Source organism: Pseudophryne corroboree, chromosome 1 (genome assembly GCF_028390025.1).
Source record: "Pseudophryne corroboree isolate aPseCor3 chromosome 1, aPseCor3.hap2, whole genome shotgun sequence".
Taxonomy (NCBI): domain Eukaryota; kingdom Metazoa; phylum Chordata; class Amphibia; order Anura; family Myobatrachidae; genus Pseudophryne; species Pseudophryne corroboree.
Window position 1 is genome coordinate 406237475 of NC_086444.1, and position 23994 is coordinate 406261468.

Sequence of the window (23994 nt, forward strand, 5' to 3'; positions counted from 1 at the left end):
CATGTTATATCTGCCCCCCCTGCAGTGCACATGTTCATGCCCATCTGATATCAAAGTTGCTGCTACAATCAGGTCTGAATTAGGCCTAGAGAGCGCATACCTAGGAGCAGTGGTTATCTGATTCATAAGCCATGCATGTAGCACCACACGTACTGTACTGGGAGGACGGTTTTGTACCAAACATCTTTAAAACTACATTCCAGCGATGACCTCAGGAGGTGACTTTTTCAATATTTAATCTTGTTACAGTTATGGCATTGTCACGTCAGGTGAAGATAAAAGCCAACAGATTTAACTAAACTAACTTCACCAGTTAGATTTTGGAGATTTGTACACTAACATGTTATATGCATATTAAGAAGCAAAAAGCAGCCACAACGCATGCCTGATAGTTAATCAAATTATATTACAGTAGTTGTATTTCATAAAACACTAAATGAATAAATCCAGACTACAACATTTCTTCAATAGTAATATTTATGAAGAACAAGGCGGCACCATTAACCAAGATGCAAAACAGACCAATTGTAAAACATTTCAATAAAATTAGTATAGTCAAATGTTTTCTAATTCTAGTTGGCAAGTCCTCCTGGTGGGGAAACAGGTTATTAACATTCACAAATTGATAACGTATTCCTGAGATATAAATGCTAACACAGAAATTCATGGCCACAATTTATTATGTTCTCTGCCACTGTCCACATCCATTCTTAATGTGATGTACATGTACTGTATGGCTCTTTTCATCTTTTTTTCAGCCCCATACATTACTCTAGCACCATTAAATGACTACTGTTGTGCGTATATAAAATATATATATTTTTTTCATTTTTAGTACCTCCTACTAAATGATTGAACAATTGATATGGGGGTTCAGCAAAGGTCACATACTGTATATTATGAGAAAAAGTGCAATGTTGGATAAAGCAGCTATACTGAACAATGGGCTTCAGTTTGTTTTTCGTGAAACAAAATAAAAAAATAAAAAAAAACCACAAAACATATGATGTGGGTAAATGCTGAAAAAAAACAGATTACAATAGCGACAAGTTTTACAATAGTGGTAGTAATCATATTTTGTGCCATCTAAGAGATATTGGGGCCTGGAGAAGTGATAAAGCGCTGATAAGCGGAAGGCAATAATGCACCAGCCAATCAGCTCCTGTAAATTTTCAAATCCGTAATGACAGGCTGGTGCATTATCACCTTCCACTTCCAGGCTTAATACATCTACCTCATTGAGCGCTGTTCTGCTGTATCTGTCATAGAAGGCACTTATTGGCACAGTTTGCTAGAACTTCAATTTTGAAGCCCCATCTGGGGGCGGCAGCTGAAGGTTGCATGCTATTCTCAGAGGAGGACTTCTGCCAGATTCGGTGTCAGCTGGCAGGAGGGTTCTCCATAGTTGATAAGAGCCTCGTAAGCTGTGCTCGCTGTGCAGGTGTGATCTGCTGGGTCATGTGGGCAATACAATCCATGGTCACATCAGGGTTGGCTAGTACCAGACTAAGAAAAATAAACGGGGAATGTATTAGCCATTATAGATAAGCAATAGCAAATCTAGTCACTGTATAGACTTCTACTAGTACATAGCCTAAGCTTAATTTTCTGAAATATTTTTTTAATAAGTAAAAAGAAAAGAAAAAAGAGGATTTTGGTACTTACCGATAAATCCGTTTCTCTGAATCCTCTAGGGGACACTGGAGTCCTATACAGTAGGGGTGTGAAGCTTGCAACCGGAGGTGTGGCACAATCTAAAAATTAGCATTGTCTGCACAGCTGGCTCCTTCCCCTTCACATCCCTCCTCCCTCAGTTTGAAAAATTTGAGAGAATAGGATATGATACTATATGATACTATATGATACTATAGCACATGGCGATGAACCGAACCGTACAACATATCAAACAGCATCCAAGAACTCTTAATCGAATAACTAACGCTGTTTGCACGAACTGTTTGAACAAGAACTTTGAACACAGCAGGTTGACAGCACCGAGGCGGGCGTCCAGTGTCCCCTAGAGGATTCAGAGAAATGGATTTATCGGTAAGTACCAAAATCCTCTTTTCTCTTTCATCCACTAGGGGACACTGGAGTCCTATACAGTAGGAGACGTCCCAAAGTTATCCCCCAGGGCGGGAGTGCTGTCGGTGGCCTGCAAAACTAAACGTCCGAATTTAGAGTCTCCGGACGCAAGAGTATCAAACTTGTAAAATTTCGCGAAACGTGTGGGCTGAGGACCACGTCGCCACTCTCTAAAGTTGAATAGTGGAAGCCCCTCTGGCAGCCGCCCATGAGGCATCCACTTATCTGGTGGTCTGAGCACCAGTCGGAACTGGAACCTGGTTACCACAGGAAATATAATCTAATCCATCTAGACAAAGACTGCTTAGATGCTGGCCAAACCTTCTTTGGACCATCATAGAGAACAAACAAATGGTCTGACCTTCAGAGGGACAGCGTAACTTGTACGCATATTCATAAAGCTCGGACAATATCCCAAGACACGCCCCCATCTGCGCATCCCTGAAAAGATGGGACTACAATCAGCTGGTTTACGTGAAACCCGAAACGACCTTAGGAAGGCAATCTGTTCTGCCCTATCATCATGGAAAAGTAAAAACGGAGTCTAACATGATAAGGCTACAAACTCAGAAACTCTCCAGGCCGAAGCCCAGGCAAGTAAGAACGTGACCTTCCAAGAGATATTTCAGGTTTGTTCTTTCCAACGGCTCAAAAGTTGTTCATCAGAAAAAATTCCAACACTAAATTTAAGTCCCACGGCGTAGTGGGAGTACGGAAAGGAGGTTGTATCCTGAGAACCCCCTGTAAAAAGGTTTGAACCTCCTGTAAGGATGCTAACCGCTGTTGCAAAAGTATGGAGAGAGCTGAAACCTGAACCTTCAAAGGAAACTAGTCTTAGTCCTACCTCTAGACCAGCTTGAAGAAAAAGTAGAATTTTGGTAAGTGGAAGTTTGTCGAATTCCACCCACCTTCCGGACACCAGTCCATGTACTTCTACCAAATTCTGTAGTAGTGTATGGCTGTAACAGGCTTTCTAACAGCAAACCTTGTAGGAATAGCCGTTCTCGGTATCCCTCTGTTTCTTAACTTCCGGGTTTCAATAGCCACGCCGTTAAGCATAGCCTGTTCAGTATAGGAACGGTCCCTAAGATAGTAGGTCCTCTCTCAGAGGTAACCGCCAAAGATCTTCCGCTAGGAACACCCGCAAGTCTGAGTACCAACTCCTGCGGAGCCAATCTGGTGCTAGTAGAATCGCCCACACTCATTCTTGTTTCACTTCTTTTTTAAAACTCTCGGCATGAGTGGGATAAGTGGAAATATGTAAACCTATTGTAACACCAAGGAAGTGTTAATGCGTCCACTCCTTCTGCTGCTGGATCTCTTGTCCTGGACACATATCTGGGCAGCTGATGGTTGCGCCGAGACGCCATTATGTCCACTTGAGGTAGACCCCATCTCCTCACCTCCATGTCGAAGATCTGTGGAAGTAGGCACTACTCTCCCGTCTGCATGTTCTGGCGACTGCGATAATGTTTTGCCTTTCTGCCCACAACAAGATCTTTGTGGCTACCCTTAACTCCATTCTGCAGTTTGTTCCTCCTTGACGGTTTATGTAAGCCATCGTCGTGACATTGTCCGGCAGTATCTTTTAGTGTTGACCCATGACTAGGTCATCGGCTAGGAAAAGCGCATTGTAAACTGCTCTCAGTTCGAGAACGTCTATGGGTAGGCTGCTCTCCTGTAACCACCAACCTTTATGTCCATGGATACCATGAACTCTCCTGGTTTCAAACCTGCAATAGCTGACTGGATTTAGTCCATCCTGAATCTGCAAACCGTGAGGAATTTGTGCCCCTAGGACGGCACTCCAACCTCTGAGACTGGCGTCCGTTGTCGGGATCCTCTAATCCCAAATGCCGAAACTCTTTGCCTACTGCGAGATACTTGTGCAACGACCACCAAATCAAGGAGGTTCGTATGCGTAGTGAAAGTCGGATTCTTCAATGTAGAAGCCAGTGCGAACCTGCTCTTCAGAGCAATGCGGTTCATTTGGAATGGTCGGGAATGAAGTCTGCCGTATTGGATAGCTTCAAACGACGCCACTATCTTCCCTAGAAATTGCCTACAGAGGTGTAGAAAAACCGTCTGTGTGTTTAGTACCTGAGCCACTAACCTCTGTGGGTCCTGGATCTTGTTCTCTGGTAGGAATACTCTCAATTGTACCGTATCCAGTTGGCATGAGGTTGGATTGTTTGGAAGTTTACAATTCACCCATGTTGAATGAAAAATTTATGAGATGTCTGAGCATCCTTTATCAGCTGTTCCTGAGATGAGGCTCTAGATAAGGTATGATCGTGACCCCTAACTTTCTCAATTCTGTCACCATTATTGGTATGATCTTTGTAAATATTCAGGGCCCTGAATTGGTAGTGAACCTTCACCCGTGCAACCTTAAGTAAGCATGGCGGGGGGTCCAAATCGGGATATGAAGGCATTGTGCACTAGCAACAGATTTGAATAAAATCCCGTTCCTCCTTAAGGATCCGGGACTGGTGACATAACCCCCTGTATGCAGAAGCCTTTGAATTTGCCGTCTGTAATGCTCCTCCTCGCAACGGGCACCTAGGACCTCAAGCTGTAAAGAAACAGACTGTGTGGACGTTTTTGAAACTGTATCCTTGACCCAAACGTCTGGTGAGGTTTTGGCCCGGGCGTCCCGAAAACCTTCCAACCTGCGCCCACCAAGGGGGACCCCAGGTGAGCAGGGAGACTGTCATGCCACGGGTTTGTGAGCAGGTTTGTCATGCCACGGATTTGTGAGCAGGTTTGTCCTGCCTTCTGTGTCGACTGTGAACGACCTCTACCTCTCGAGTAAGAAGTCGGTAGAAAGTTAGATCTCACTGCAGTTGCTGCGAAATCCACTTATCTAACTCAGGACCAATAACATCTAACCCCCAAATGTAATAGTCTCTATTTTTGGGATCGGAGTCCACTCGCCCTTCTCTGAGCCATAAAATTTTTCTAGCCGAAATAGGTGAAACCGAGATGCAGGACGCTATTTTACTAGTGTCCTTTGAAGCCTGGCACATAGAAGTCGCAGATTCTCGAATATGCTCCGCTGAGAATTTTCCTCCAGGCTACTTTCTTACGCCCAGCCCATGCGACAATGTGCTGCTACAAAAATTGATTTTAATGCAGTGTCTACCTTCGCGACATGACCTATCCTTTAAGGTGGTCACGCTAGGCATAGGGGACATTGTCTTCTCCCCGCTTCCTAAGCGCCCCACTGTGTGTATACAATCACAGCCCATAGTGGGGATTGAACCTAGGACCTCTGGATTGGCAGTCAGCATGCCTAACCACTAGACTACTGGCTCACTTTTTAAACGTTTATCAGTGTGGAGAGTTTGAGGCGTAGACATACGAATAAATGGAAAACTCTCTGGTTCCCTAACTCCTTACTTCTTGAAGCATAGGATCACCATAAAACTCCTGATCTCAGGCAGACTTAATTTTCTCGCCTTTTCATCTATAATAAGACCCTCCTCCTCCATCGTGTAAGATGGGAAGGATTCTATTAACCGCCTTGTTCACCTTGCTTAATGCTTGCGCAGGAGGGATTAATTTAAATTAGAAATTCCTCCATGGTCTTGGAGAATCCCTCAGCCCTTACTGACTGCTGCGGGATTCTGACATTTCTTTTGAAATATTTGTCAGGGCTTGCTCCCCTGATCTTGGCGGAGCCTTGCTCCCGAGTTGAGCGCCCTTAACTAAAACAGGGACGCATACCCGGAGGTCGCCCAAACTAACGCTCATCTTATTACAGTTTGTATACATAATAAGTTCTAGTGTTCTTGGCAAGTGCTTTTGATTTTCGAAGACGCACCCCATAGAGCGCTCCACGGTGCTTTCCCCCTTTATAATGGGAACAGAAAGACCGTAACGGGTGATGGGATTAAAAGGTACACTGGATCCACCTAGCTGGATCTTTTTGTATATAATACAGAAAAAATAAAATAAAAATACATTTTTTTTCTATAATAATAATAATAATAATAATAATAATAATAATAATAATAATAATATCACCAGCCTCGTTGCAACCCTCGCACATCCAACTGTATTTCAGTTCTGAGGTCGGGGTTGTGAACCAGTCGTACCCTTTATTTCGTCGGGATATTTTGTTTAGAAGTCCCTTGAAAATATATATCATTAATGCATTGAAAATCCATTGCAGCAGAGTCCTAATATACAAATCTCCAGTAGAGGGAGTAGTGCTCTATTATAAAAACCCCTCCCTCTGCTCTGACTGGCCTGGAAGCCTGTGTATCTAAAGGGGGCGTAATACCTCCTCTGGAGCCCTTTTGGCGCCTCCAATCAGTTTTAAAAAGGCCGCCAATTACATTTAATATATATATATTTTAAGGGCGTCCCCTGATCACTTTGCCCCCTTTACGGCTGCTTCAGGCCGACTTACCAACAAGAGGTCTTCTGCCTCTTTCTAACATATCCCCCTTGCCGTCTCCCCCAGTCCTCCGCTGGCAGCGGGAGGGGACGAGATACCGTTTTAGCGGGCGGCGGGCGGGAACGCGCTTCCTAAGCGCCCCGCTGTGTAAACCAATGGAGATTAGAACTTTTGGTTTAGTCTCACTAAACTACAGCAGCCGATATTGTTTGAGCGGCGGGCGCTGGCAGCCGCGCTGTGTCTCCCCCAGCGCTGCAAAGGAAGGGGGGCGGGCGGGGGAGCTGATACACAGCGGGAGCCGAGAGACCGCCCTGTGCCTACGGCGGGGAAGCTGCGCCGCTAGCCTGCCAGGGATTATGCAAGGGTAGCACAGGAGCGTTGGACACCATCCCTAGGCGCAGAGGCGGTGGAGGGAGGGAGCGCGCCCACAGGATCACTGCGTGAGACCTGCTGTGGCCAGGAGACACCAGCATGGAGGGAGGGAGGGCTGCAGCGGGCAATGCTGCGCTGGCAGCAAGTTAACCAGAAGGCAGCAGCGTACAGAGGGACTAACGTTATAAAGACCTCCTGCACAAAGATCATAATTTTATGAACTAGGGCCCTTGTTACCACCAGTACTCACAGTACCCTGAGACACTCCTGACTGTGCTTCTGGATTTTGCTGTAGAGAGATGTAGATCCCTTTAGCTGGGCTCCTTGTCTCTCAGTTTTGAAGACTTTTGTCCCCCTTTTATTAGGTTGATGCAGTCTTTTTCTCGTGGTTAAACCTGCACCCTACTTTCATTTAGGAGGGATTAGGCAGTTTCTCTTTTGGTAAAGCCTGTACCCTCCTTTTAGTTAGGAGGGATTAGGCCATCAGAACAAAACATAAAAAAAAATATATATATATATATATATATATATATATATATATATTCATAATAATGCTATATGGAGCAGGAGCTCCCAATCTGTGCTTCTTTCCTCCTAGCACAATTTTTCAAACTGAGGGAGGAGGGATGTGAAGGGGGAGGAGCCGGCTGTGCAGACAATGCTAATTTTTAGATTGTGCCACTCCTCCGGTTGCAAGCTTCACACCCCTACTGTATAGGACTCCAGTGTCCCCTAGTGGATGAAAGAGAAAGAATCACTTATATATATGCAACGACAGAGATGCCGATAGTGTCTACAGACACTGCAATCATGCTTTGTGTGTCTTCAGACGCTACCTCAATCACCCCATGGAAACTTTCCCCATACCCATGCTAAGTGCAGATCATCCGTCTGAGTATGGACTCCAATGTGAGCATTTTTGGCATTTCTGTACGCAACCTCTTTCAGCAACACGCCCATACTATGTTACATATGAGTCTGATTGCCAATCTCCTGTGACCGCCTAGGAACGGCTAACACATTTCTAATACACTTCTTGCTGCGTGGGTCTGAATCTGTACTGTAACTCTGTACGAACACCACCGGGAATGCATACGTTGTGCAACTCAAACACATGCACAGACGAAAACATGGCACAAGAACAAATATAAAACACATTGACCCCTAGAGAAAACAATTAAACACACTTCCATCAATAGGAAAAAAATATATATAAAAAAACAATGACCTCCAACAGGAAGAAATAAAACACACTGGCCCCTTACAGGAAAAAAATAAACTAAATGCCAGATAATATCATTATAAGCATTCTCAGAGCTGTGTGGCTGTAGTGCGATGTGAAAAGGTATCCACAAATGTTTGAGTTAATGGTGGTCTCACTAAAGGGTGGCCCATTTATCAAAAATATTTGCGGCTTGTTCCATGAAAACAAGGTAGCTGCAAATATCTAGTATCACCTAAATGTATGTAGAGGAGGGACCGCAGCAGATATCTCCAATACCTGCTGTGAGCTCTCCATTCCCACAGGCAGTCGTATCCCCCGTTGGTGTCAATGGGGGATGCGATGCTGTGAGATTTACCAATTCCCGATAATTGGCCCCCGCAGCTACCGCCATCTGAAGATGACGGTAGCCCAGTGTAGTCTATGGGCTACAAATCACAAACCTATACGGCAGAGGGTTCATCTGGAACCCTCCCCGGAAATGGCCGCTGTGCATGTGTTGTCAGCGGGCCCACACATGCACAGTAGTCCAGCTTCCACACTGAGCACATCGCAGAGACAGGCTCCTTTGAAATCACCTGTCCCTGTAGGATCTCATGAATACACTGGGACAAGAAAAATCACATATTGCAATGCGATCCTGGGTGCTAATACCACTCCTATCATTAAATATGCGATTAATGATAAATAGACCCATAAAAGGTAGCCAAATAAAGGAATCAAAATAATTTGTTTATTATCATTAGATGTGTGATCTGGGCTATTAGAGCTCACATAGTTGGTATAGTATCAGATCAGTACCTGGCATATTGGTGTCTAACATGAATTTGTAGCTGGTTATAGGAGCAGATGGAATAGAGTGTAAGATCTGCGGGTAACTGCACTGACAGGGAACAAGTGTAAGATCTACAGGTAACCGCACTGAGGGATCAGAGTGGATAAATGCACTGACAGGGAACAGAGTGTAAGCTCTGAGGGCACATGCACTACAAGCATCTGGCTGCATGCACTGGGATTAGACTGCAAGCTCTGCAGTAGAGTGCTGCGGCTGGTATGCACCTGTCATGTAAGTGATGAAGGCCAGGAGTAGAGGCTCGTACCTTGGGGTGGTGATGGCAAGAAATGGTGGGATGAGGGCTCCTCTGCCTTGGCTGGAATCCTCGGTGATAAGCCGTAGCAATACCAGCAAAGCAGTAACAATGCAGCATCCTCATGGTTGCTGTGGTGTATGGATGCTGTAGTTAACAGTGCCAGCAGCAGCCGCCCCTGCCTTTACCGGCTCGTGTGTTCCCAATGGCTCCTGGATGCGGAGCTGTGAGGTGTGACTCACAAGCTCAGCAACGGTCAATGAGAGGAGGAGTTGCTGCAGCGGACATGCGCAGCAGCCCTTCGGTGGCCATTTTTCTTTAACATCAAAATGGGATTTTGCACATGTGCAAAAGCTGCGTCTGATCACTGCCCATAGGAGCTGAGCTCTGATCGTGGTAGCCACCGTCCGGCCCTGTAGGCAATGTGAGCGGCCCAGCAGAGGTCGACAAGGAACCGGCCCAGTGGGGAATTTCCAACTGAGGCGTTGGCGATCCAATCCGTCCTTGCAATGTAGCATATGTTTACACGATGTGTAAGGCCCATTAACACACTCAGAGGCAGTCTTTTATCCCACTTGCCCAAATGTAGATGGAGGTGTGTAACAAGCTTGATAAGACTGAGAGGTACAAATCTTTGGACTTGCAGTGCTCTTGTATAACTACAGTTTGGTTCTTCACCAGTAACTGTATTACTGCTTCAAATCACATCTCAATACTTTTACAAGCTGTGCCTCCACACACTGGAACAAAGACCTTACAGTGCAATCTTTTTGTTAAACGGACTGTGCCTGACAGTAGTGTTCATGTTATGGCTGCTCTACACTAGCTAGAAAGAGTCTCACTCACCTCCGTATGTGTTTCAGGGCAAAGTCTTTTTTTAGGTACTTTATGTTCTCCCGGATTGCCGATTTTGTACCATCCTCCTCTTGTAGGTGCTTCTCCAACCATTCTACTACCACTTGGTTATTGTCCCACAAATATGTCTGAGAGCGTCAAAAAAAGAGATGTTATTTCAGAAGCCTTCATCGTTCTCAAGAGCCTTCCCCACCACAAACCCTTCCCATATTCGCCACATTGTAAAACTAAAACATTAACTGTAATTTGTAAAAAAGTTATAGCAATCAACAGATGGAAACATCCTTGACGCAATGAAATGGGTGTGTGGTTGTGAGATGGGAAATTAGATGTAAAGTTTTGTACAAAACCCTGCATATAAACATAAGGCACCTTGACAGCTCCTTCTGTTTCCATAAACCATCGACGAAGCATGGACTGGATGTGGATGTCACTAAGCTCACTATTTGCATTAAGGATCTCCTTCTTCACCACTTCTTCCAGTAGGAGGCGACGCAGCCTCCAGTACATGAATGTCCGTGCTTCCTTCCACTCCAAAATATCCTGATGGTCAGAGGACAGTGAGTAATTCAATACTGATAGTACCTACAAGGCATACACTTGAAGCATTTTTTTTTATCTATGATTCTCTCGTAATCACATAATATCTAGAGGCTCTAGTAACAAATCTTATTAATAACCAGTTACAAATCACACAAATGTGCTGTAACCCACAGCAGTGAATAATATAATCACACAGCAGGCAATATGATATAGGGGTATATTCAATTAAAGTCGGAACCATTCCGATATGTATTTGTCAGAATGGATCCAACAACCCCTATTTAATCCCATCTTAATTCGACTTTTTAAAGTCAAATTTAGATGGGACGCAGAGGAGGAGAAGGGGGGCGAGTCACGGGGAGACCAGCGGGGGGACAACCGGCGGGCATACAGGGAAGATCAGCGCTACAGTAGCGCTGTAGCAGCATATCACTCAGTCGCCCGACCTCACGGCAGCTTCCACCCGGCTCCAGCTGCCGTGAGGTCGGGTGGCTGAGTGACATCCAGCTGCAGCGCTACTGTAGCGCTGATCTCCCCTATATGCCCGCCGGCTGTCCCTCCGTCTCCCTGTGGCTCCCCCCCCCCCTCGCCTCCTCTGGGTCCGCATCTCAGACCGACATAATTTTGATGTCGAACTGAGATGGTCGAAAAGGGGGCCAAAACCGTTTTCGACACAAGCACGTGGATCGGCAGCTATTCCACCGATCCACGTGCTTTTCAACAAGTCGAATTCATCAACTTGTCGAAAAAATTAGGGAAATATTGAATAGTTCGAATCAGGATTCGACCTTAAAAAGTCGAAAACTGCCATCTTTTCGACAGACGGCAGTTTTCGACTTCAATTGAATATACCTCATAAACTTTAATCAGCATATTTCATGTTTATCTAATTAAAGAGAAATACGGATCGTTTTCTTTTAGTTATTTTGGACATGTACTTTCTGCAGCATGATCAAAAAGTCTTTAGAGCACGTGTGGTGCAATATACCTACGATAAAAAGATAGACTGTCAACAATAGGTCGACCCAAAATGGCCAACATGCAAAAGGCTGAAATGGAAAAGGTAGACAGTAGAAAAGGTCAACAGGTACAAAAGTCGATAGGGTCAAAAGGGCAACATGAAAATGATCAACTGACTTTTTTTGTGTCATTTTGTATGTTTTTAGGTTTCACCACATGTGAGCCAAATGAATGGTAATGTGTCTCCTCGTGGGCTTGCTTTGCTCACCACGCTTCGTCCAGGTTACTTTTCCCAATCGTAATCCACACAGAACAAGTTGAAAAAAATAAATAAGTGTGTTGACCATTGTCATGTCGGCCTTTTGAACCTGTCGACGTTAAGCACTGTCTACTTTTCGACCCGGTCAACCTACTGACTATCTTGTTACTGTAGCTCTATCAACTGGATACCTTTAGAACATTCCTGATTGGAAAGTATTTGCTACATCTATAATTAAACAAAATTTATTGATAGATATAAAAATTTGTTCATGCAGCTTCTCATTATAAACAAGCAAAATCTCAATTAGCAGCAAACTACAGTAACTACACCATCCAGCAAGTAGATTTTCAGTGCAGCACTGCAGAATGAACAGGCCCTATACAAAGAATGCTTATTAGAAATGTACAGGTCTTAACTGAGATGACGCCTTTCTCTTGCATTCTCCCGGGGGTATCATGCAGATCTGCAAATTTCACTGCTATTTGGTGGTAGATTGGGAGAAGCTGCTCCTCTCTCGCCTTCAGCTTCTTTTCTAAATTCTTGCGCTCCAAGTCTGACAGCTCTGGAGTACCTGATGGGTTGACAGCAGAGGAGGCTGGGACTGTGTGGTGAGAGGGGGTTTATCTCTATACATGACTTGCATTTTGCAGATTATGGCACTAATTCAATTAGTGCCGAGTTTTCAGACAGTCGAAAAACCGGCACTAATTTGACCGTTGGGTATTTAATAGCGGGCGGTTTCAACGGGTTTTTACTCCGTTTTCACCATGCCTTTCTGCCTTTTTTTTGTCGAATCAGCATGGGCGAAAACAGACCACAAAAAACTATTGAACACGCCAGCGAATTCAACAAAACACGTGGATCTGTGGCGAATTCACCGATCCATGTGGTTTTTGCCCAGGCGGATTTTTTGACAAGTCGAAAAATCGGAATTGGCTTTGAATAGGCTGAATGTGAATTCGACCTACAAACGGGCAGAAAGTGAAGTTTTTTAGACTAGTCGAAAAAACAACACTAATTGAATACCCCCATGTGGCACAGAATGCCAATGTGTGACACATCAAAACAGTGTCTCCATACTCACCAAGCTGTTCTACAATCTGGGAATACACTGGATCTAGTCTCCTCATGGTCTTGATAAGGTCTTTTCTTCTAAAACGGATCTCAACTGTGCCCTCTGCTTCCAGCACACCACCTCTGTCAAGCACAGACAAGGTCAGTAAACGGGTGTCCAGCAGGGCTGACAAGAAGCACCAGCAGCAGCCATTTTAGAGACTTAGGTGGAAAGTGACCTACAGTAACTACTTGCAGATAAGTAATTAACCCCTGCTTAGCATCCTTTTCAGGACAACTTTTCCATTTACAGATATTTGAGAGACAAGTGACACAGTCTAATAAAATGGACAGTATATTTATAAATTGTTAAATAGATATTTTTCGCTGTAAAAAGAAGGATAACGCATATTAATATCACATGGAAAGCCCTTACCAACAGAAGTGTAATGGCAAAAAGGCAAAAGGAGTACTGGAATTAGTGAATTAGCAGAGATAACCACAAAGCTTCTTAATAAAGCTCACTAAATATGATGAAGTAGGATGAAATATATGGAGACCATTCTTCTGGTGTATTGTTAATGTTTAATACAACTGTGTATATTAGAAACAGAGAACGGCATATATGTAATCTCATATCTCCCAACATTTTAAACTGACAAATTGGGGGGGGGGGACTGCCTCAGATCCAACCAAACACCCACCCCAATCTGGACAGAGGCACCTACAGTACTTTTCGGTGAAACCATCTACAGAGGACAGTAAGACAGGACTGTCCAATGAAACGTGGGACCATTGGGTTGTACGAACCACAGGAATAACAGGAAGTGGCATATGCTATGTTGTCATTCAGTGTTTATTTGTACCTATTTATTTACATGTCACCCACAATATCCCTCTATTCTCTAATAGTGTGACAGTGAGCACACATCAATAGCTATATACAACAATAAATCCTAGACAGGTTTTAACACACAATTGTGTACAGTGTTACTTTAATATTATGTAATAAATATTCTTGTCTAATCTTTTGTTAAAGTTGTTAATTAAATATCATAGTCATACACTATCCTGTATTTATATATGTGTCCTCATACATATAGCCTCAACACACTATGCAGAGCGAGATGCCTGCCATGAGTTGCCAGGTCCTGTACAACTTTCCTAATGTCAGGCATCTTTTTTTGCTGAAAACGCATCTAAGTCACAAGGCAATCTGATGCGTGAGGAGACTGTGATGATTAATTTGATATATGACACTTGTATATTGTGTGTGACTGAGTCTGTATACCTAGCAGAACAGAACTCGTATTGGAAAAAAGCTGCTGTTGCTACATTGTAGCACTTCATATGCCGAGTCAGAGACTCCGTCGCACACAATATACAAGTGTAATATATCAAATTAATCAGCCCAGTCTCCTCGCGCATCAGATTGCGTTGTGACTAAGACGCAGTTTCGAAAAAAAAAAAAAAAAAAAGAAGATGCCCAACGCTAGAACATTCCCACTCTCAGAATAGTTTTAGAACAAATTGTGCTTTGTAAGACTGCCAAGCTACAGATGACGTATCAATGGAGATAGAAGTATCGAGGGTTGTGATTCTAAGATATAATGAACAGTGCTAAAGAACTGAAAGCTTCATTTTCTATTGCACATATGGTGCCTCATTAAAAGTCAGACGCAAATGCAGGTAAGAGTACAAATTTACACAAGTCATGTGACTATATATTACACAATTCCTCCATGACTGGAAAAATTATATATTCTGCTATAAGCATAGAAACCCTCCCCCCACTGCCCACCCTTGGGGGACATAATTACATTACAAATCAGGCTCATGGGTAAATGTATATATGTTAATCGAGTTCCATGAGTTAAATTGAAACTTTTCTAAAGGATATTTAAAGCCCCCAAATTTAATTATAAAAACATTATAGTAAAATGTTTACAGTTCATCATATTCAGGGAAGAGAATAAGCTAGCATTTATGAAATAACTGTAATGTTCCAAAAGAGCAAAGCTCAAACATCAGTGAGTAAGGAGACCTCCTATAGAAAAATATGAGGAACAATGTAAAATTACAAAACATGAGTGGGGGAAATTGGAATAAAATCCCTGTACACATAACATATCACAGAACGCCTGTGGCATTTGCCTGGAGAGTATACAAGGAGCCACATGCATATACAAATCAAGACCAAAACCTTTGCCAGGATTTTATTTGGCGGCCATGCGGGATGCTGGCCGAACACAGACTACTTTTTTTTAAAGGGGCAATCATGTACAAGACAAAACCGTCCCTTGTACATGATTGACCCTTTAAAAAAAACGTCCAAGTTCGTCTGGCATCCTGCATGGCCGCCGAACTCGGACTTCATTACATCCCGCCCAATGTAGTAAAAAGGTACAGATGTGTCCTCATACATTGTGGCTCCAGTTGAGCCAAACAGCCCCTCTAGTAGTGCCAGGTCCAGGTGACTTGGCAGAGCCAAGCAACTTTTTCGCTGAAAATGGGCATCTTATTTGCACAAATAAAATATATGTAAGCTACATTGATACATTTTTGGTGCAATTGTTGTACATTGGTGGGCAAATGAGTCTGAATCTGTACCCGAATTGCTATGATCACGCCAAGTTCCATTGTGCTTCACCTGCGACTTTATACATGTTTAAAACTATTTCCTGTGCGATCGCAGCCCAGTGACTCTAGTACACTTTAAGTGGTGTTTTACTGTATCTGTGATGAGAAGATGATGCACATTTTAAAGAAATAGATGTTAAGATACATCTCTCAGTGCAGCTTTATCGCATCAGACATCTCGCATTGTATGGAGTATAGATGCTAGTTGTATGAGGACACATATGTAGCAAAAACAATATAGAAGAGATAATAATCGTGGTTATCACTGGGCAAAACAAGGCAAAAGCAAGTGATAGTCATATGTGAAATCCATATAAAAGCCACAGCCTGAAAGAAACAAGTCTGATATACTGAAGTTACCTGCTGTCCTTGTCTGCATAGAGCTCCATGTAGAGAGGGTTTATTGTAGGATCAATAACAACCCAAGATCCTCCCCTTAGCTCCGCGTATGGTGGGATGTACACCAAAACAGGCTGCTTGAACTCTCTGAGGCTGTCCACAATGTATGCCCCAAACTTCAGCACTTGATCATACATGTCTGTAAAAGGCAATGAACGCTCAACATATATGTGTTCTGCAAGTATGCAGGAAGAACATCTGAACAACAATGTACCCAGACTGTCTCTAGTACTAGGCTATACATAACAATATACATTTATAGCTAATACAAACTAAATAAAATTTGAATCACTATGTGTGTGCGCGCGCGTGTGTATATATATATATATATATATATATATATAATAAGAATTTACTCACCGGTAATTCTATTTCTCGTAGTCCGTAGTGGATGCTGGGAACTCCGTAAGGACCATGGGGGATAGCGGGCTCCGAAGGAGACTGGGCACTCTAAGAAAGAATTAGGACTACCTGGTGTGCACTGGCTCCTCCCTCTATGGCCCTCCTCCAGACCTCAGTTAGGGAAACTGTGCCCTGAAGAGCGGACACAATAAGGAAGGGATTTGGAATCCCGGGTAAGACTCATACCAGCCACACCAATCACACCGTATAACTCGTGATATTATCTCCAGTTAACAGTATGAACAACAACTGAGCCTCACAAACAGATGGCTCATAACAATAACCCTTTAGTTAGGCAATAACTATATACAAGTATTGCAGACAATCCGCACTTGGGATGGGCGCCCAGCATCCACTACGGACTACGAGAAATAGAATTACTGGTGAGTAAATTCTTATTTTCTCTGACGTCCTAGTGGATGCTGGGAACTCCGTAAGGACCATGGGGATTATACCAAAGCTCCCAAACGGGCGGGAGAGTGCGGATGACTCTGCAGCACCTAATGAGCAAACTCAAGGTCCTCCTCAGCCAGGGTATCAAACTTGTAGAATTTTGCAAATGTGTTTGAACCCGACCAAGTAGCAGCTCGGCAAAGTTGTAAAGCAGAGACCCCTCGGGCAGCCGCCCAAAAAGAGCCCACTTTCCTCGTGGAATGGGCTTTTACAGATTTAGGATGCGGCAGTCCAGCCGCAGAATGTGCAAGTTGAATCGTGCTACAGATCCAGCGAGCAATAGTCTGCTTAGAAGCAGGAGCACCTAGCTTGTTGGGTGCATACAGGATAAATAGCGAGTCAGTTTTCCTGACTCCAGCCGTCCTGGAAACATATATTTTCAGGGCCCTGACTACGTCCAGTAACTTGGAATCCTCCAAGTCCCGAGTAGCCGCAGGCACCACAATAGGTTGGTTCACATGAAAAGCTGAAACCACCTTAGGAAGGAATTGGGAACGAGTCCTCAATTCCGCCCTATCCATATGAAAAATCAGATAAGGGCTTTTACAAGACAAAGCCGCCAATTCTGATACACGCCTGGCCGACGCCAAGGCCAACAGCATGACCACTTTCCACGTGAGGTATTTTAGCTCCACGGTTTTAAGTGGCTCAAACCAATGCGACTTTAGGAAATCCAACACCACGTTGAGATCCCACGGTGCCACTGGAGGCACAATAGGGGGCTGAATATGCAGCACTCCTTTAACAAAAGTCTGAACTTCAGGCAGTGAAGCCAGTTCTTTTTGGAAGAAAATCGACAGAGCCGAGATCTGGACCTTAATGGAACCCAATTTTAGGCCCATAGTCACTCCTGACTGTAGGAAGTGCAGAAATCGACCGAGCTGAAATTCCTCCGTTGGGGCCTTCCTGGCCTCACACCAAGCAACATATTTTCGCCATATGCGGTGATAATGTCTTACATCTTTCCTAGCTTTAATCAGCGTAGGAATGACTTCCTCCGGAATGCCCTTTTCTTTTAGGATCCGGTGTTCAACCGCCATGCCGTCAAACGCAGCCGCGGTAAGTCTTGGAACAGACAGGGCCCCTGCTGCAGCAGGTCCTGTCTGAGCGGCAGAGGCCATGGGTCCTCTGAGATCATTTCTTGAAGTTCTGGGTACCAAGCTCTTCTTGGCCAATCCGGAACCACAAGTATAGTTCTTACTCCTCTCCTTCTTATTATTCTCAGTACCTTGGGTATGAGAGGCAGAGGAGGGAACACATAAACCGACTGGTAAACCCACGGTGTCACTAGAGCGTCCACAGCTATCGCCTGAGGGTCCCTTGACCTGGCGCAATATCTTTTTAGCTTTTTGTTTAGGCGGGACGCCATCATGTCCACCTGTGGCCTTTCCCAATGGTGTACAATCATTTGGAAGACTTGTGGATGAAGTCCCCACTCTCCCGGGTGGAGGTCGTGCCTGCTGAGGAAGTCTGCTTCCCAGTTGTCCACTCCCGGAATGAACACTGCTGACAGTGCTAACACATGATTTTCCGCCCATCGGAGAATACTTGTGGCTTCTGCCATCGCCATCCTGCTTCTTGTGCCGCTCTGACGGTTTACATGGGCGACCGCCGTGATGTTGTCTGACTGGATCAGCACCGGCTGGTGTTGAAGCAGGCGTCTTGCCTGACTTAGGGCATTGTAAATGGCCCTTAGTTCCAGAATATTTATGTGTAGGGAAGTCTCCTGACTCGTCCATAGTCCTTGGAAGTTTCTTCCCTGTGTGACTGCCCCCCAACCTCGAAGGCTGGCATCCGTGGTCACCAGGACCCAGTCCTGTATGCCGAATCTGCTGCCCTCTAGAAGATGAGCACTCTGCAGCCACCACAACAGCGACACCCTGGTCCTTGGAGACAGGGTTATCAGCCGATGCATCTGAAGATGCGATCCGGACCACTTGTCCAACAGATCCCACTGAAAGATCCTTGCATTGAACCTTCCAAATGGAATTGCTTCGTAAGAAGCTACCAACTTTCCCAGGACTCGCGTGCAGTGGTGCACCGACACCTGTTTTGGTTTTAGGAGGTCTCTGACTAGAGATGACAATTCCTTGGCCTTCTCCTCCGGGAGAAACACCTTTTTCTGTTCTGTGTCCAAAACCATCCCTAAGAACAGTAGACGCGCTGTAGGAACCAGCTGCGACTTTGGAATATTCAGGATCCAGCCGTGCTGTTGTCGCACTTCCCGAGCTAGTGCTACTCCGATCAACAACTGTTCCCTGGACCTCGCCTTTATAAGGAGATCGTCCAAGTACGGGATAATTATAACTCCCTTTTCTCTGACGTCCTAGTGGATGCTGGGGACTCCGAAAGGACCATGGGGAATAGCGGCTCCGCAGGAGACTGGGCACAAAAGTAAAAAGCTTTAGGACTACCTGGTGTGCACTGGCTCCTCCCCCTATGACCCTCCTCCAAGCCTCAGTTAGATTTTTGTGCCCGAACGAGACGGGTGCAGGCTAAGGGGCTCTCCTGAGCTGCTTAGTGTAAAAGTTTAAAGTAGGTTTTTTATTTTCAGTGAGACCTGCTGGCAACAGGCTCACTGCACCGAGGGACTAAGGGGAGAAGAAGCGAACTCACCTGCGTGCAGAGTGGATTGGGCTTCTTAGGCTACTGGACATTAGCTCCAGAGGGACGATCACAGGCCCAGCCATGGATGGGTCCCAGAGCCGCGCCGCCGTCCCCCTTACAGAGCCAGAAGAGCAGAAGAGGTCCGGAAAATCGGCGGCAGAAGACGTCCTGTCTTCAATAAGGTAGCGCACAGCACCGCAGCTGTGCGCCATTGCTCTCAGCACACTTCACACTCCGGTCACTGAGGGTGCAGGGCGCTGGGGGGGGGCGCCCTGAGACGCAATAAAAACACCTTATTTGGCAAAAAATACATCACATATAGCTCCTGGGCTATATGGATGCATTTAACCCCTGCCAATTTTTCCTTAAAAAAGCGGGAGAGAGGCCGCCGAGAAGGGGGCGGAGCCTATCTCCTCAGCACACTGGCGCCATTTTTTACTCACAGCTCCGTTGGAGGAAGGCTCCCTGACTCTCCCCTGCAGTCCTGCACTACAGAAACAGGGTAAAACAAGAGAGGGGGGCACTAAATTGGCATATAAATATATACAGCAGCTATATTAGGGAAAAACACTTATATAAGGTTATCCCTGTATATATATAGCGCTCTGGTGTGTGCTGGCAAACTCTCCCTCTGTCTCCCCAAAGGGCTAGTGGGGTCCTGTCCTCTATCAGAGCATTCCCTGTGTGTGTGCTGTGTGTCGGTACGTTGTGTCGACATGTATGAGGAGGAAAATGGTGTGGAGGCGGAGCAATTGCCTGTGTTAGTGATGTCACCCCCTAGGGAGTCGACACCTGACTGGATGGTCTTATGGAAAGAATTACATGATAGTGTCAGCACTTTACAAAAGACTGTTGACGACATGAGACAGCCGGCAAATCAGTTAATACCTGTACAGGCGTCTCAAACACCGTCAGGGGCTCTAAAGCGCCCGTTACCTCAGGTCGATACAGACACAGACACGGACACTGACTCCAGTGTCGACGGTGAGGAAACAAACGTATTTTCCAGTAGGGCCACACGTTACATGATCACGGCAATGAAGGAGGTTTTGAACATTTCTGATACTACAAGTACCACAAAAAAGGGTATTATGTGGGGTGTGAAAAAACTACCCGTAGTTTTTCCCGAATCAGATGAATTAAATGAGGTGTGTGATGAAGCGTGGGTTTCCCCCGATAAAAAACTGCTAATTTCTAAAAAATTATTGGCATTATACCCTTTCCCGCCAGAGGTTAGGGCGCGTTGGGAAACACCCCCTAGGGTAGATAAGGCGCTCACACGCTTATCGAAACAAGTGGCGTTACCGTCTCCTGATACGGCCGCCCTCAAGGAACCAGCTGATAGGAAGCTGGAAAATATCCTAAAAAGTATATACACACATACTGGTATTATACTGCGACCAGCAATCGCCTCAGCCTGGATGTGCAGTGCTGGGGTGGTTTGGTCGGATTCCCTGACTGAAAATATTGATACCCTGGACAGGGACAATATATTATTGACTATAGAGCATTTAAAGGATGCATTTCTATATATGCGAGATGCACAGAGAGATATTTGCACTCTGGCATCAAGAGTAAGTGCGATGTCCATTTCTGCCAGAAGAGGATTATGGACGCGACAGTGGTCAGGGGATGCGGATTCCAAACGGCATATGGAAGTATTGCCGTATAAAGGGGAGGAGTTATTTGGGGTCAGTCTATCGGACCTGGTGGCCACGGCAACGGCTGGGAAATCCACCTTTTTACCCCAAGTCACCTCGCAGCAGAAAAAGATACCGTCTTTTCAGGCTCAGTCCTTTCGTCCCCATAAGGGCAAGCGGGCAAAAGGCCACTCATATCTGCCCCGGGGCAGAGGAAGGGGAAAAAGACTGCAGCAGACAGCCTCTTCCCACGAACAGAAGCCCTCCCCCGCTTCTGCCAAGTCCTCAGCATGACGCTGGGGCCTTACAAGCGGACTCAGGCACGATGGGGGCCCGTCTCAAGAATTTCAGCGCGCAGTGGGCTCACTCGCAAGTGGAACCCTGGATCCTGCAGGTAGTATCTCAGGGGTACAAATTGGAATTCGAGACGTCTCCCCCTCGCCGGTTCCTGAAGTCTGCTTTACCAACGTCTCCCCCCGACAGGGAGGCGGTATTGGAAGCCATTCACAAGCTGTATTCCCAGCAAGTGATAATCAAGGTACCCCTCCTACAACAGGGAAAGGGGTATTATTCCACGCTGTTTGTGGTACCGAAGCCGGACGGCTCGGTGAGACCCATTTTAAATCTGAAATCCTTGAACACTTACATAAAAAGGTTCAAGTTCAAGATGGAGTCACTCAGAGCAGTGATAGCGAACCTGGAAGAAGGGGACTATATGGTGTCTCTGGACATCAAGGATGCTTACCTCCATGTCCCAATTTGCCCTTCTCACCAAGGGTACCTCAGGTTTGTGGTACAGAACTGTCACTATCAGTTTCAGACGCTGCCGTTTGGATTGTCCACGGCACCCCGGGTCTTTACCAAGGTAATGGCCGAAATGATGATTCTTCTTCGAAGAAAAGGCGTCTTAATTATCCCTTACTTGGACGATCTCCTGATAAGGGCAAGGTCCAGAGAACAGTTAGAGGTCGGAGTAGCACTATCTCAAGTAGTACTACGACAGCACGGATGGATTCTAAATATTCCAAAATCGCAGCTGATTCCGACGACACGTCTGCTGTTCCTAGGAATGATTCTGGACACAGTCCAGAAAAAGGTGTTTCTCCCGGAAGAGAAAGCCAGGGAGTTATCCGACCTAGTCAGGAACCTCCTAAGACCAGGCCAAGTGTCAGTACATCAATGCACAAGGGTCCTGGGAAAGATGGTGGCTTCTTACGAAGCGATTCCATTCGGCAGATTCCACGCAAGAACTTTTCAGTGGGATCTGCTGGACAAATGGTCCGGATCGCATCTTCAAATGCATCAGCGGATAACCCTGTCTCCAAGGACAAGGGTGTCTCTCCTGTGGTGGTTACAGAGTGCTCATCTCCTAGAGGGCCGCAGATTCGGCATTCAGGATTGGGTCCTGGTGACCACGGATGCCAGCCTGAGAGGCTGGGGAGCAGTCACACAGGGAAGAAATTTCCAGGGCTTGTGGTCAAGCATGGAAACGTCACTTCACATAAATATCCTGGAACTAAGGGCCATTTACAATGCCCTAAGTCAGGCAAGACCTCTGCTTCAGGGTCAGCCGGTGTTGATCCAGTCGGACAACATCACGGCAGTCGCCCACGTAAACAGACAGGGCGGCACAAGAAGCAGGAGGGCAATGACGGAAGTGGCAAGGATTCTTCGCTGGGCGGAAAATCATGTGATAGCACTGTCAGCAGTGTTCATTCCGGGAGTGGACAACTGGGAAGCAGACTTCCTCAGCAGACACGATCTTCACCCGGGGGAGTGGGGACTTCACCCAGAAGTCTTCCACATGATTGTGAACCGTTGGGAAAAACCAAAGGTGGACATGATGGCGTCCCGCCTCAACAAAAAACTGGACAGATATTGCGCCAGGTCAAGGGACCCTCAGGCAATAGCTGTGGACGCTCTGGTAACACCGTGGGTGTACCAGTCAGTGTATGTGTTCCCTCCTCTTCCTCTCATACCAAAAGTACTGAGAATCATAAGAAGGAGAGAAGTAAAGACTATACTCGTGGCTCCGGATTGGCCAAGAAGGACTTGGTACCCGGAAATTCAAGAGATGCTCACGGAAGACCCGTGGCCTCTACCTCTAAGAAAGGACCTGCTCCAGCAGGGACCATGTCTGTTCCAAGACTTACCGCGGCTGCGTTTGACGGCATGGCGGTTGAACGCCGGATCCTGAAGGAAAAAGGCATTCCGGATGAAGTCATCCCTACCCTGATCAAAGCCAGGAAGGATGTAACCGTACAACATTATCACCGTATTTGGCGTAAATATGTTGCGTGGTGCGAGGCCAGGAAGGCCCCTACAGAGGAATTTCAACTGGGTCGATTCCTGCATTTCCTGCAAACAGGACTGTCTATGGGCCTCAAATTAGGGTCCATTAAGGTTCAAATTTCGGCCCTGTCAATATTCTTCCAAAAAGAACTAGCTTCTGTTCCTGAAGTTCAGACGTTTGTCAAGGGAGTACTGCATATACAGCCTCCTTTTGTGCCTCCAGTGGCACCCTGGGATCTCAATGTAGTTTTGGGATTCCTAAAATCACATTGGTTTGAACCACTCACCACTGTGGACTTAAAATATCTCACATGGAAAGTGGTAATGCTGTTAGCCCTGGCTTCAGCCAGGCGTGTCTCAGAATTGGCGGCTTTATCCTATAAAAGCCCTTACCTAATTTTTCATACGGACAGGGCAGAATTGAGGACTCGTCCTCAATTTCTCCCTAAGGTGGTTTCAGCATTTCACTTAAACCAGCCTATTGTGGTGCCTGCGGCTACTAGGGACTTGGAGGATTCCAAGTTGCTGGACGTAGTCAGGGCCCTGAAAATATATGTTTCCAGGACGGCTGGAGTCAGAAAATCTGACTCGCTGTTTATCCTGTATGCACCCAACAAGCTGGGTGCTCCTGCTTCTAAGCAGACTATTGCTCGTTGGATTTGTAGTACAATTCAGCTTGCACATTCTGTGGCAGGCCTGCCACAGCCAAAATCTGT

At 45.7% G+C, this 23994-nt stretch overlaps 1 protein-coding gene across 11 annotated transcripts in view; it reads right to left on the minus strand.

Moving 5' to 3' along the window:
* Nucleotides 1–459: 459 nt before the first annotated feature.
* ACACB (acetyl-CoA carboxylase beta) overlaps nt 460–23994 on the minus strand; it is a 469976-nt gene continuing 446441 nt past the window's right edge. For 9 of the 11 annotated variants that reach the window (XM_063913243.1, XM_063913244.1, XM_063913242.1 and 6 more), the window contains 6 exons: nt 15846–16023; nt 12877–12989; nt 12209–12393; nt 10400–10570; nt 10019–10155; nt 460–1506 (listed from right to left, as the gene is read on the minus strand). In XM_063913243.1, the coding sequence (XP_063769313.1) occupies nt 1380–1506; nt 10019–10155; nt 10400–10570; nt 12209–12393; nt 12877–12989; nt 15846–16023 (911 nt within the window). In that variant the 3' untranslated portion in view covers nt 460–1379. The remainder of the gene's footprint in view (nt 1507–10018; nt 10156–10399; nt 10571–12208; nt 12394–12876; nt 12990–15845; nt 16024–23994) is intronic. The other 2 variants (XM_063913246.1, XM_063913245.1) reach the window with 1 other exon arrangement.